This window comes from Salvelinus alpinus, chromosome 14 (genome assembly GCF_045679555.1).
Source record: "Salvelinus alpinus chromosome 14, SLU_Salpinus.1, whole genome shotgun sequence".
NCBI lineage: Eukaryota > Metazoa > Chordata > Actinopteri > Salmoniformes > Salmonidae > Salvelinus > Salvelinus alpinus.
In genome coordinates, this window is record NC_092099.1 from 25,518,870 (window position 1) to 25,533,449 (window position 14,580).

Here is a 14,580-nt window from a genome sequence, read left to right on the forward strand (position 1 = left end):
CCATCTCTGCAGCACTCCACCAATCAGGCCTTTATGGTAGAGTGGCCAGACGGAAGCCACTCCTCAGTAAAAGGCACATGACAGCCCGCTTGGATTTTGTCAAAAGTCACCTAAAGACTCTCAGACCATGAGAAACAAGATTCTCTGGTCTGATGAAACCAGTATTGAACTTATTGGCCTGAATGCCAAGCGTCACGTCTGGAGGAAACCTGGTACCATCCCTATGGTGAAGCATGGTGGTGGCAACATCATGCTGTGGGGATGTTTTTCAGCGGCAGAGACTGAGAGTCTAGTCAGGATCGAGGAAAAGATGAACGAAGAAAAGTACAGCGATATCCTTGATGAAAACCTGCACCCATGACTGTGTGGCCACACAGGCCTCCAACTCAATCATTAAGTTTGCAGACGACACAACATTAGTAGGCCTGATTACCAACAATGACAAGACAGCCTACAGGGAGGAGGTGAGGGCCCTGGGAGAGTGGTGCTAGGAAAGAAACCTCTCATTCGACGTCAACAAAACAAAGGAGCTGATCGTGGCCTTCAGGAAACAGCAGAGGGAGCACGGCCCTATCCACATCGACAGGACCGCAGTGGAGAAGGTGGAAAGCTTCAAGTTCCTCGGCGTACACATCACTGACGATCTGAAATCGTCCACCCACACAGACAGTGTGGTGAAAAAGGCGCAGCGGCGCCTCTTCAACCTCAGGAGGCTGAAGAAATTTGGCTTGGCCACTAAACCCTCACAAACTACCTGTACAGGTGCATCAAAGCTGGGACCGAGAGACTGAAGAACTGCTTCTACCCGGTTAGGCAACCCTGCACTATAGAGGCTGCTGCCCTATATACATAGACTTGTGTTCCCTTATTAAAGTGGCCAGGGATTCCAAGTCACTTTAATAATGTTTAAATAATGCTTACATACTGCTTTACTTATCTCATATACTGTATTTTAGTCAATGCCACTCCGACATTGCTTGATCTAATATTTATATATTTCCATTCTTTTACTTTAGATTTGTGTGTATTGTTGCGAATTGTTTTTTGATACTACTGCACTGTCGGGGCTAGGAACAGAAGCATTTCACTACACCCGCAATAACATCTGCCAAATGTTGTGTATGTGACCAATAACATTTGATTTGATTTTGAGTGCTCAGGACCTCAGACTGGGTCTAAGGTTCACATTCTTACAGGACAACAACCCCAAGCACACAGCCAAGACAACACAGTAGTGGCTTCGGGACAAGTCTCTGAATGTCCTTGAGTGGCCCAGCCAGAGCCCGGACTTGAACCCCATCGAACATCTCTGGAGAGACCTGAAAATAGCAGTGCAGCGATGCTCCCCATCCAACCTGACAGAGCTTTAGAGGATCTGCAGAGAAGAATGGGAGAAACTCCCCAAATACAGGTGTGCCAAGCTTGTAACGTCATACCCAAGAAGACTCAAGGCTGTAATCACTGCTGAAGGTGCTTCAACAAAGTACTGAGTAAAGGGTCTGAATACTTATGTAAATGTGATTTTTCTGTTTTTTATTTGTAATACATTTGTAAAATAAAATCTAAAAACCTGTTTTGGCTTTGTCATTATGGGGTATTGTGTGTAGATTGATGAGGGGGGAAAACTATTTAATCCATTTTAGAATAAGGCTGTAATGTAACAAACGTAACAAAAATGTAAGGTGTCTGAATGCTTTCCGAATGCACTGTACATAATGTATGTATTGTAGCTCAAAATACTTCTTATATATCCAAACCGGCCTCAAAAACAGCATTTGGCAGAAATCCACTCTTTTTGCGTCACTTGCTATGTCATTTTGACATCATTACCGATACTGGCAGACGTTTCAAGAGGCAGAGAGAAAGGGAGAGGTCCCAGATCTCTAATGGTTTCTGTATCCACAGATATATTATATTTCTACGTATGTGTCTTTGCTCCTGGTGGGAATCATCAACTGATACACCTGCTGCCAACCACACCCATTGTAAAGGCCCTGAAGGCTTAATAATGTATTGTACTGTGTAGATGAAGGGAAGAGAGAGAGAGGACAAGGAAGAAAGGAGACGAGGTAAATGGAAAAAATAGAGTGAGGGGAGGAGGAGGGAGAGATGATACCTCTGTGGGATCTGCCAGGAGTGTGATGGGTGTGTGTTGGTTGTGTGAGAGGGTGCCATGTTCACTGTGTGAGTGCCCCTGAGCAGTCGGTGGATGGATGAAAGCTGTTACGTGTGTCTGTGTGTTATTGTCAGCAGCTGCTTGACTAACGCTAAGACTGTCCAATCACCTCAGGGCATAAGTAACCAATATTGCCAGGGAAGAAACCCTATATCACAGAAAGTGACAATCACATGGGTGTATACAGTACTTAGTTAACAATTTTCAGTCTTGTGAGTTTCCTGCGTAGCTTTTGGTGTTCCTGTTCCCCTAGTTTCTACTCTCCTCAGCTCAGGTTGCAGCTTTGAAGTTTCATGATGAAAGGAAGAAGCTTACGTCTCTCTCCAGTGATCAATCGCTTAATACCATCAACATCTGTTAGCAGCCACTGAGCCACACAGTGGACCGAGTCACCTGTCTGGGTGGGGTGATCGGCTCATATAGCAGTAACAGGAACCCTGCTTTAGATCAATAGTCATTACATGTACCCAGTAGAATTGACCCAGAGAAAAAGTAGCTCTGACCTCTCAGCTCTGCTTCCTGTTGGGATAGTGAGATGGAGTGTCTAGACCGAACAGTAGTAGGTGATGGTTCTAGTGGGATCTGTACGGTGTGAGGGAGGTTATAGGTCTCTGAGCTCTACTTATCGTTCCTATGTGTTAGTGTGTTTGGGGTGCTGTGTAGATTCATGTGCTATAGATTAGTATAATCCATCGCCACGACCACCGTGGGTCGCCTGGCCTGCTGTCACCTGCCACCCTAAACACGGGCATATGTGCTGCTCTCTCTGTGATGTCACAAAGCATTATGTGCACATGCACATACAGTACCTTTGTGATGTCACTGAACATGCTTTTTTAACGAGAGCTGATCTCCACTCAGCGTATAACTGAATACAATTGCACTAGAAATTTTTTATTTTATTATTCTATTGATATTTTTTGTAGGTTTTAGCATTTGCTTGTTAATACCTGTGTTTTGTTAAGACATGTTTGATGTAGCAATGTAAGTTGTGTATTTTTGTATTATGAAGAAAAATTTATTAAAAAAAGAATACTTTTCATTGTCACAGACCTGTTTACCGGTAATCATGTGCTGTTCTCTTTGTGATGAGACTCTGCTCTTCTGTGACGTCACAAACCTTTCACATTCTTAACCAAAGCATTCAAGACTGTCTTTATGGTGTCACTTTGTTTACATTTGCATCTAAACGTTTACATTATAATGATGCCTATTTGCTGTGATGTCACCAGCCTAGCATGTTTCTCTGTGATGACAAGGTATGTTGTGTGAGATGTGTCTGTCTGTGATGCTGTCTATAGAGAGGGATGTAATTAGTTCATTGAGCTCATTCATGCGTAGGGAGGAAGGATGTACAATAAACCCCTCCTGTCCTTCACACACAGAGAATTGAGTAGGCTGACCCAGGGAATTATTTCCCCTCTCTCCAGGCAGAGAGGTGTATTAGGCGGTGTTCCATTACACTAGGGGAATATGATAGGACAGTTGAGGGAAAGGACCTACACACCACTCTTCCTTATCCTCTGTCCTGACTTAAAGGATCAGTTCAGCTGTTGTTCCTGATCATTTTTCACTGTGTCGTGTTCACACTCATGTGACTCCGACACGGGACAATACCACATCAAAGGGAGCATGGATGTGGGCAACGGGGGAGTTCACACAACACATTGGCAGTCTCTCATGCAAACATGGCCATACAGTATCATTCAAATGTTTGGATGCACCTACTTGATGACAGATATGCACACTCGTGTGCAAAGCTGTCAAGGCAATGGGTGGCTACTTTGAAGAATCTCAAATGTAAAATATATTTTGATTTGTTTAACACTTGTTTGATTTACTACATGATTCCATATGTGTTATTCCATAGTTTTGATGTCTTCCCTATTATTCCACAATGTAGAAAATAGTAAAAAATAAAGAAACACTTGAATGAGTAGGTGTGTCCAAACGTTTGACTGGTAGTGTATGTGCATGTGGACCTATGCATGACAAATAGACACTCAGCCCAGCTAATCGATGGCTTGCGCCACACAAAAGACACAAGGCGTACACTATAACGCAACCAGCATGCTAGAGCATCTATGTGTTTCAATATTTTGCTTCATATTTCAATACATACTGTGTCTAAGTGTGCTTATGTGTATGAAAGAGAGCTCTGTGCAGTGTTACCCTGAGGCCAAGGCTGTCACTTGAAAGGTCCCCTCATGGCCAAACAAAGAACCCTGTTGGGAAAGGGGGGGATGAGAATATTTGTGGTGTTTGTGTGTAAGGGGAGTGTCTGTAGAGACAGAGTGTGAAACAGACAGTGACAGACATGATAGTGTGTGTTTTAGGATAAGGCTGAAACGACCGTCTACACCATGAGTAGTACCTAGAGGAGGTGAGCCTGGCTCAGCATGGCCCTGAACCAAGTGTCCCTGCTCTGCCACGACGTCAGCAACCTGTGGCTGAAGCTCCAGCACAGGACAGGTACTGGTTGGTCTTAATGTCTGTCTTTCGGTTGGTTGGTTGTCTGTCTCTGTCTACCAGTGTACATGTTACTTACAGTAGACGATGGACATTGTTGAAGTGACATGCTGTTTTGGTGCTGTAATAATATTGATGTGGACTGTCTGTGCTGTACTAATGCTGACATGACACTACTGGTTTTGTTTTTGTGAATAATGTAACATGTCAGTTTGGGGCATGTCCGCTCTAACCACTAGGCTACCTGCCGCCCCTAGCATGTGTAGGATGGTCATCTGAATCAAGGTTTGTTTGGCAGCTGGGGTGAAAGAGGAGCGATTACGATAGAGGAAACCAAGTCTAGATGTAACTTTAGCACATACAGTTGAAGTCAGAAGTTTACATACACCTTAGCCAAATACATTTAAACTCAGTTTATCACAATTCCTGACATTTAATCAGAGTAAAAAGTCCCTGTCTTAGGTCAGTTAGGATCACCACTTTATTTTAAGAATGTGAAATGTCAGAATAATAGTTGAGAGAATGATTTATTTCAGCTTTAATTTCTTTCATCACATTCCCATTGGGTCAGAAGTTTACATACACTCAATTAGTATTTGGTAGCATTGCTTTTAAATTGTTTAACTTGGGTCAAACGTTTTGGGTAGCCTTCCACAAGCTTCCCACAATAAGTTGGGTGAATTTTGGCCCATTCCTCCATACAGAGCTGGAGTAACTCAGTCAGGTTTGTAGGCCTCCTTGCTCGCACACGCTTTTTCAGTTCTGCCTACAAATTTTCTATAGGATTGAGGTCAGGGCTTTGTGATGGCCAATACCTTGACTTTGTTGTCCTTAAGCTATTTTGCCACAACTTTGGAAGTATGCTTGGGGTCATTGTCCATTTGAAAGACCCATTTGCGACCAAGCTGTAACTTCCTGACTGATGTCTTGAGATGTTGCTTCAATATATCTACATCATTTTCCTCCTCATGATGACATCTATTTTGTGAAGTGCACCAGTCCCTCCTGCAACAAAGCACCCTCACAACATGATGCTGCCACCCCCGTGCTTCACGGTCGGGATGGTGTTCTTTGGCTTGCAAGCTTCCCCTTTTTCCTCCAAACGTAATGATGGTCATTATGGCCAAACAGTTCTATTTTTGTTTCATCAGACCAGAGGACATTTCTCCAAAAGTACGATCTTTGTCCCCATGTGCAGTTGCAAACCGTAGTCTGGCTTTTTTATGGCGGTTTTGGAGCAGTGGCTTCTTCCCTGCAGAGCGGCCTTTCATGTTACGTCGATATAGGACTCGTTTTACTGTGGATATAGATACTTTTGTACCTGTTTCCTCCAGCATCTTCACGAGGTCCTTTGCTGTTGTTCTGGGATTGATTTGCACTTTTCGCACCAAAGTACGTTAATCTCCAGGAGACAGAACGCGTCTCCCTCCTGAGCGGTATTACGGCTGCGTTGTCCCATAGTGTTTATACTTGTGTACTATTGTTTGTACAGATGAACGTGGTACCTTCAGGCGTTTGGAAATTGCTCCCAAGGATGAACCAGACTACAATGTTTTTTCTGAGGTCTTGGCTGATTTCTTTTGATTACACCTCCAATTGACTCACATTATGTCAATTAGCCTATCAGAAGCTTCTAAAGCCATGACATAATTTTCAGGAATTTTCCAAGCTGTTTAAAGGCACAGTCAACTTAGTGTATGTAAACTTCTGACCCACTGGAATTGCGATTAAGTGAAAGAATCCGTCTGTAAATAATTGTTTGAAAAATTACTTGTCATGCACAAAGTAGATGTCATAACCGACTTGCTAAAACTATAGTTTGTTAACAAGAAATTTGTGGAGTGGTTGAAAAATTAGTTTTAATGACTCCAACCTAAGTGTATGTAAACTTCCGACTTCAACTGTACCAAAACCGCAGGCTGAGAGAAGGACAGTGTACCATCTAGCTATACTCCCAAGTACTTGTATGAGGTGACTACCTCAAGCTCTCAACCCTCAGAGGTAGTAATCACACCTGTGGGGAGAGGGGCATTCTTCTTACAAAACCACATTACCTTTGTTTTGGAGGTGTTCAGAACAAGGTTAAGGGTAGAGAAAGCTTGTTGGACACTAAGAAAGCTTTGTTGTAGAGCATTTAACACAAAATACGGGGAGGGGCCAGCTGAGTATAAGACTGTATCATCTGCATATAAATGGATGAGAGAGCTTCCTACTGCCTGAGCTATGTTGTTGATGTAAATTGAGAAGAGCGTGGTGCCTAGGATCGAGCCTTGGGGTACTCCCTTGGTGACAGACAGTGAATGAGACAGCAGATTTTCTGACTTTATACACTGCACTCTTTGAGAGAGGTAGTTAGCAAACCCGGCCAAAGACCCCTCAGAGACACCAATACTCCTTAGCCGCCCCACAAGACGTATCAAAAGCTTTGGCCAAGTCAATAAAAATAGCAGCACAACATTGCCTAGAATCAAGAGCAATGGTGACATCATTGAGGACCTTTAAAGGTTGCAGTGACACATCCATAACCTGAGCGGAAACCAGATTGCATACCCGAGAGAATAGACATCAAGAAAGCCAGTCAGTTGACTATTGACAAGTTTTTCCAACACTTTTGATAAACAGGGCAAAATAGAAATAGGCCTATAACAGTTAGAGTCAGCATGATCTCCCACTTTAAATAAAGGATGAACCGTGGCTGCCTTCCAAGCAATGGGAACCTCCCCAGAAAGGAGAGACAGGTTAAAAAGGTTGCCGATAGGCTTGGTGATGATAGGAGCAGCAACCTTAAAGAAGAAAGGGTCTAAACCATCTGACCCAGATGTTTTTTTGGGGTCAAGTTTAAGGAGCTCCTTTAGCAACTCGGGCTCAGTGACCACCTGCAGGCAGAAACTTTGTAGTGGGGCGTTGGAAAAGAAGGAGAAGCACCACGGATAGTCACATTAGAAGGGGTGGGAGATGAGGAAATGTTGGACAGGCAAGGAGGCATGTCTGAGTCAAATAGGAATCCTGACTTAATTAAGTGGTGATTTAAGAGCTCAGCCATTTGCTTCTTGTCAATAACAACCACATCGTCAACATTAAGGGACATGGGCAGCTGTGAGGAGGAGGGTTTGTGTTCACATAGTGTTGAAGTGACAGGAACACACCCAGGAAGCTCAGAGAAAAGTGAATATTACTCTCTGTAGATCATCCCTTTAGCTCACTGGAGAAGAAGGGATGTGATGAAGGGAGATGGAGAGACAGACGTGCTCCTAGACATTCTCTACTTCAGAACATTTTACTGTGAGAGTGTTGTGTAACAGCGCTGCCCCTTTACCTTTAAACTGATGTCCTGTCCCGAAAGGAAGGCTTGGTCACTGAATAATTCAAGAGACGAGAGAGTGGTTATCCCTGGTTAGTGGTCTGACATGACATCATTGAGATAAACAGTGTTGTGGCCCTAGAAAGTCTGCCAGGCTGGTTTCTAATGTTACATTTACATTTTAGTAATTTAAGAGTTAGCGTCTGCTGAATACCTCTATCTGTGTCTGTGGTCTGTATCTGTGTCTGTGTCTGTGTCTCTATCTGTGTCTGTGGTCTGTGTGTGTGTAATATAATCCTATAGTGTAGAGCATCACTGTGGCTTTCTGTTCCATCGATCTGTTGTGCTCTGTACTGTTAGGCCCTCAGTCTCAACAGTAGGACTTTTGCCAGACTCCCACAGTATTGGCACTACCTGCATAAAGAGAACTGCTTGATCCCACTGTATAACTACCTATATGTAGCTGTTTAGAAATGGATGCAGATGAACCTATTTTTGTGACTGGCTGGGAGCATGGGAGTATTGTATGTTCTGTATGTAACCATCTTGTTTGAGTTTCTAGGATCCATGCTATTAATGTATGTCATCCAGGGACAGGATGTGAACACACATACGCACAGGCACACTTTATTGTAATAATAAAGAGATCTGGTAGCATAATACTCTATCAATTATTTATTTATATATTATACAGTTGCACCAAGCCTTCACAGCAAAGTCAGCACAAATACAGTATAATCCACCTCACTCTAAGGATTATACTGTATTTGTGCTGACTTTGCTGTGAGGGTTTGGGGTTGAATCGGTATCAATGATTTACCAGAAGACAGTTGAGCTGAACTATTGACCAGGAGTCTCTAGTCTCTGTAACTGTGTACAAATAGCTCTAGTTTGGGAGACTGGCCCATGTCAAGTAAGTATGCTAGTAGGTTGCAACTGTATAATATATAAATAAATAATTGATAGAGTATTATGCTACCAGATCTCTTTATTATTACAAATGGACAATAGAAATATTAGCCAACAGCTATGCATATCCTGTGAACTGGACATATACAGTATATTAGTTATAGAGGCAGTACACACCTTCAGGTACTACAGAACAATAACGATACCAGTGGAGGCTGCTGATGGGAGGACGGCTCATAATAATGGCTGGAACGGAGTAAATGGAATGCCATCAAACCATGTGTTTTGTATTTGATACCATTCCACTGATGCCGCTCCAGCCGTTACCACAAGCCTGTCCTCCTCAAATAAGCTGCCACCAACCTCCTGTGATTGACAGAAGTCTGTTCCGCTTTTAGGAAATTGCATTTCTAGGTAGAAATATGCTGACTGAAGAATGGGCGATTTGGGGCTGTGTCAGTGTCTCTGAACTACTTTTGTTCCTGTGTACCAGCAATGTTTACGAACCTACTGTAGCTATTCCCTCCCTGCTGACCTGGGCCTCTGAGTCAAAGCAGCCTGTTTTGTCACCCCATCTCCACCTTCACTGCCTGGCTGGGGCTTGCCTGGCTGGGGCTTGCCTGGCTGGGGCTGCCTGGCTGGGGCTTGCCTGGCTGGGGCTTGCCTGGCTGGGGCTTGCCTGGCTGGGGCTTGCCTGGCTGGGGCTACCTGGCTGGGGCTTGCCTGGCTGGGGCTTGCCTGGCTGGGGCTTGCCTGGCTGAGGCTTGCCTGGCTGGGGCTGCCTGGCTGGGGCTACCTGGCTGGGGCTGCCTGGCTGGGGCTACCTGGCTGGGGCTTGCCTGGCTGGGGCTGGTGGGTCAGGATCCAAAGCATTTGTAGCATTCTGCTCTCTGGTCTGCATTTCAGATTATTATTTGTTCACTATTCTGCACGTCTATACTGCTCAGACGACATGCTGTAATAACTTAATGTTCTGTTTTTGTGTGAGTATGTCTAGCTCTTTTATACTTTTGCGATGGTTCTTTCATTCAATGCAATATGTTTTGTCCTGACTGTGACTCTGACTGTGTTGTTGCTCTGCTGTTCCTCCAGATGAGATCATGCAGCAGGAGAGCAGTCCCCTCTGTGCCATCGACATCACCCCTGACCTCAGGAAGCAGTTTGCCTACCTCTCAGGTAACACTTCCTGTCTATGTCTCTGCCTGTCTGCGTGCCATAATACAGATGTCTGCTATAACAGGACTGTACTGTTCCTCTACCTGATATAGTTCAGATGAACTGTCTGCTTCACCCCTCAGATTTGCCATTCAAATTTCTCCTCTCCTGTTTTCCTGCTCATAATTTTCTTATCAATGTTAGTCCGGTTACTGTACACTGGGGCCCATTTTCTTCACGACTCTGTGTTTGTTTAGTGTGTATTTACATATGTGTTTATCAGTTTCTGTTGCGTATAAGCCAAATATAGAGTTTCTGTTTTTGCAGTTGTCTTGTCAATTCAGTGTGTCTGTACTGCATGCATAGTAGAAGCTTACAGAAATCAACTAGGCTTGTGAGCAGACTTCCACAAATGTTACTTAATTGAAATACAAAAAGGATAATATAACGGATATTATTGTGGCATTGATTCCTTCACCACTGTATTCACCTCATTGAATAGATACCCCCAACACACACACACACACTTTGCCCCCTCTCTGTCCCCCTCTATGTTCTGCATGGAAGGTCACCTTGGAGACTGTTCTCTGCCTGTCGGCGTCCATTTTGCGGAGAGCTTGCTGCTTCTCAGATGCAGGAGAGTCAAAACAGACAGTGAAACGATGACCGAGCATTTGCTGTTTCTAGGGTGATAATAGAAGAAGGAAAAGCAGACAGATTGATATTCTCATCACATGGGCTAATAGTACAGCTGCTCACAGGCATGTGTGTTTGTGTGACTATTTCCCCCATTTTCTAAGTGTATGTCGGTGTGTGTTTAAATACTGTAGAAGATACCCTTCTTTCTCGCCCTCCTCCCTCTCTTTCTCGCCGTGTCTGTTGCTTTCTTTCTCTCTCACTTTACCCTATCGCCTTATCAAACAGTCTGGTTTGCCAGTTCCACTGGCGCCCTCTTGTGGTAATCCTTGTTGAAGTCGTGTCAAGCAAATTACAAAGGAATGTGACTGAGTCGTCTCAGTTCCAGTGAACTCTCTGTTCTTAACTCTTCTATGTCTCTTTCCCAGGGGGCAGAGGGCAGAACAGCAGCCCCATCATTGTGTTCCCAGAGTTCCCTGCATTCGGAGAAATCCAGGAGAGGGAGTTCCACAACGTGCTCACATACCTGACCAGCATCCCCAGGTGAGATTCTACATACCACACACACACCATTGCTTCTTCAGACACTCCCTGTGTCCGAGCTCCCTACATGTATTATTCCCATGGTAACCAGTCAGATCAGTCTATTTTACAGGAAGGAAACTAAGGAGAGGCAGATGAATATTGAACATGCTAGGAGGAATTTAGGAGAAATCAGATGAATGTAGAATTTGGTAACATCGTAGCGTAGAAAGAGGGTTTGGGGGGGGGGGGGGGGGGCACACAATGCAAATAGTCTGGGTAGCCATTTGATTACCTGTTCAGGAGTCTTATGGCTTGGGGGTAAAAACTGTTGAGAAGCCTTTTTGTCCTAGACTTGGCACTCCGGTACCGCTTGCCATGCGGTAGTAGAAACTTTTGAGGATCTCAGGACCCATGCCAAATCTTTTTAGTTTCCTGGGGGGGAATATGCTTTGTCGTGCCCTCTTCACGACTGCCTTGGTGTGTTTGGACCATTCTAGTTTGTTGTTGATGTGGACACCGAGGAACTTGAAGCTCTCAACCTGCTCCAATACAGCCCCGTTGATGAGAATGGGGGTGTGCTCGGTCCTCCTTTTCATGTAGTCCACAATCATCTCCTTAGTCTTGGCTACGTTGAGGGATAGGTTGTTATTCTGGCACCACACGGCCAGGTCTCTGACCTCCTCCCTATAGGCTGTTTCGTTGTTTTCTGTGATTAGGCCTACCACTGTTGTGTCGTCTGCAAACTTAATGATGGTGTTGGAGTCGTGCCTGGCCATGCAGTCGTGGGGGAACAGGGAGTACAGGAGGGGACTGAGCACGCACCCCTGTGGAGCTCCAGTGTTGAGGATCAGCGTGGCAGATGTGTTGCTACCTACCCTCACCACCTGGGGGCGTCCCGTCAAGAAGTCCAGGATCCAGTTGCAGAGGGAGGTGTTTAGTCCCAGGATCCTTAGCTTAGTGATGAGCTTTGAGGGTACTATGGTGTTGAATGCTGAAAACAGACACGTTAAAAGATTCTGGTACCATAAACTTCCTTGTTCACCATACAACAGGGAGTAGGAAACCCTGTTCCTGGAGTGCTGCAGGCACTTCATGTTTTAACTGACCTGGAAGACCAATTGTGTTGAATTTAGGCAATCCCTAAACTGATCACTTGGCTCAGTTGGTCAGGTTTGGCGCCTAGTTGGAACAAAATCCTGCATTACCTGCAGCACTCCAGGAACAGGGTTTCCTACCCTTGCCATACAACATTGTTTATATTGTAGGTTCAGCTCATGGTATACCACATATTTTCAGTGCAAACCAAGTGTGTTATCCTCAGCTCTTATTGACTGCTGTATAGAAATAGCCAGCAGGTGTCACTAGAGGCTCATATGCACTGCATGCTGCTTGAGGTAGAACCCTTTAACCACTGATCTCCCCCCTCCCCCAATCCTAACCTCAACCATTGGGAGGTATTGTAAACATCTGACCCTGTCTCAGTGGTTAGGGGCATTCTCTACCTACACTGGTTAAAAAAGGTCATGGTTTCTGTCTTCTTAGTCTTGTGTTTAGTGTGTCAGTGAGAGTGTTGGGTAAATGGATGTGTCTGTGCTGTCCCCTGTAGAGATCTCTTAGTAGAGAGGGAGGAGTGGAGATCTCAATGCACTCTCCTAATTAGCTGGCCAATGCAATAACCCCAGCCTGTAATCATATTACTGCAGAATGTCTTTGTGTACTGAGAGACTGGTGATGGGGGAGGGGGGAGAATAAATGACCCCCCCCCCATCTTCTCAATATCCACCTCACAGGGATTTCTGTCATCCTTTCCCTCTTTTTTTCCCCGTCTTCCTTTTCTCTTCTCATCCTTTGCCCCATTCTCTCTCTTTCTCCAGCTCCCCTTCCTTCCTTGTATAGCTATTTTCTCACTCATTCTTCTCTTCCTCACTCCATCCTTGTCCGTTGAGGCATGTAGTGGGTCTAAAATAGAAACTACAGTGGTCCTGACTGTTTAAGTTTGAATAACGCATGCAGACAGCTGAGCTGCAGTACATGCGTGTGAATACACCAGCCAACAGAGAAGCTCTTACACCTACTCCTGCACCTAATGGTGGCATACAGGGTTGAAACCACTTACACACCTGGTCCACATATTCACATCACATTCTAAACTGGTGTAGAAGAGCTGTGTTGCAACCCCTGCATGGCTTCCGTCCTGTGACTCTTTGAGGTCACTGCTGACATCACAACCTTACAAAAAGTCAAAGTTGAGCTGACAGAGAGGGCCTGAGGCTAAAGCTGCTCAGAGCAGACGGACAGATGTCCAGGAATTCCTCAGGGCGATTTTGTGTGTGTGTGTGTGTCTTGACCTTGAATACAGAACTATTCCATATGTTCCACTTCAATTTCAACCAGAATACATTTTGATAAATATATATATTCATGAAAATAATTTCAAAATTAAGGTTTTTGGAGGGGGACTGCGGGTGCATAAAATTCCACAGTTTCAAATTCCTTTTGAAGGCATTCCCAATTTTGAGGTAATTTTCCTGTTCCTTGTCTGCCGATGAGGCATGGAATTTATCCGTATCCTAATCCCTTTTTCACCTCCGGTGGGAAAAGCCTGTTTACGCTGCGGATCGCCAAACACTCACTAAATTAATTAGCAGCCTGTGTCCTTGGGCAGGCCAGGTTTCTCTCTCGCTCTTGCTCTCTCCAATCCTCTCTGGGTCTAGTTCAGAGTGGCTGCAGGTTGAGGTAGAACCTTGACAGGAGGATTTGAGAGTGACTGAAACTTGAAGAGCTCTTTTAAGAGCTTTTTTTAATCTGTTTTTAATTTGATTTACAGCCTGCCTGGCTTCAGGCAGTTAGAAGGGGTGGAGTATGGCATAGAGGGGGAGCGTAGGGTGTGTGTGTGTGTGCTTGTGCGCACCTGTGCAGAATTGTGTGTTAAGCAATCCCATTCCACAACACCGCTAGCAGGGGTTCCACCAGCATCAGACAACCGCCGCAAGAAATCAAATTATTTAGACTCCTTCACAAATCAATTATAAACTCCACCATGAATATTTAAATTAATCTAATTTTACATTCATTATTGCTCAATATGTTTCTATGTCCATTCAGCTGTGCGAGTGTGTGTTGCAGAAACTGCTTGTATGGCAGAAACAATCAAATCCTAGAAGTGGTGAATCAATTCCTCTGTGTATAGATCACACTTTCTGGCAATTTCTTATCTGAACCCTGAAACTGTACATACTTTTGTATAGTGAATGTGAACACCCCTTCAAATTAGTGGATCGGCTATTTCCGCCACACCCGTTGCTGACAGGTGTATAAAATCGAGGACACCGCCATGCAATCTCCATCGACAAACATTGTCAGTAGAATGGCCTTACTGAAGAGCTCAGTGACTTACAACGTGGCAGCG

General features: G+C 44.5%; 1 protein-coding gene across 3 annotated transcripts in view; it reads left to right on the plus strand.

Moving 5' to 3' along the window:
* LOC139538647 (guanine nucleotide exchange factor DBS-like) overlaps window positions 1-14,580 on the plus strand; it is a 63,129-nt gene that overhangs the window by 22,777 nt on the left and 25,772 nt on the right. For 2 of the 3 annotated variants that reach the window (XM_071340943.1, XM_071340942.1), the window contains exons 2-3: window positions 9,948-10,031; window positions 11,075-11,189. In XM_071340943.1, the coding sequence (XP_071197044.1) occupies window positions 9,948-10,031; window positions 11,075-11,189 (199 nt within the window). Of the gene's footprint in view, window positions 1-4,519; window positions 4,649-9,947; window positions 10,032-11,074; window positions 11,190-14,580 lie in introns of those variants that run through there. The other variant, XM_071340944.1, reaches the window with a different exon arrangement.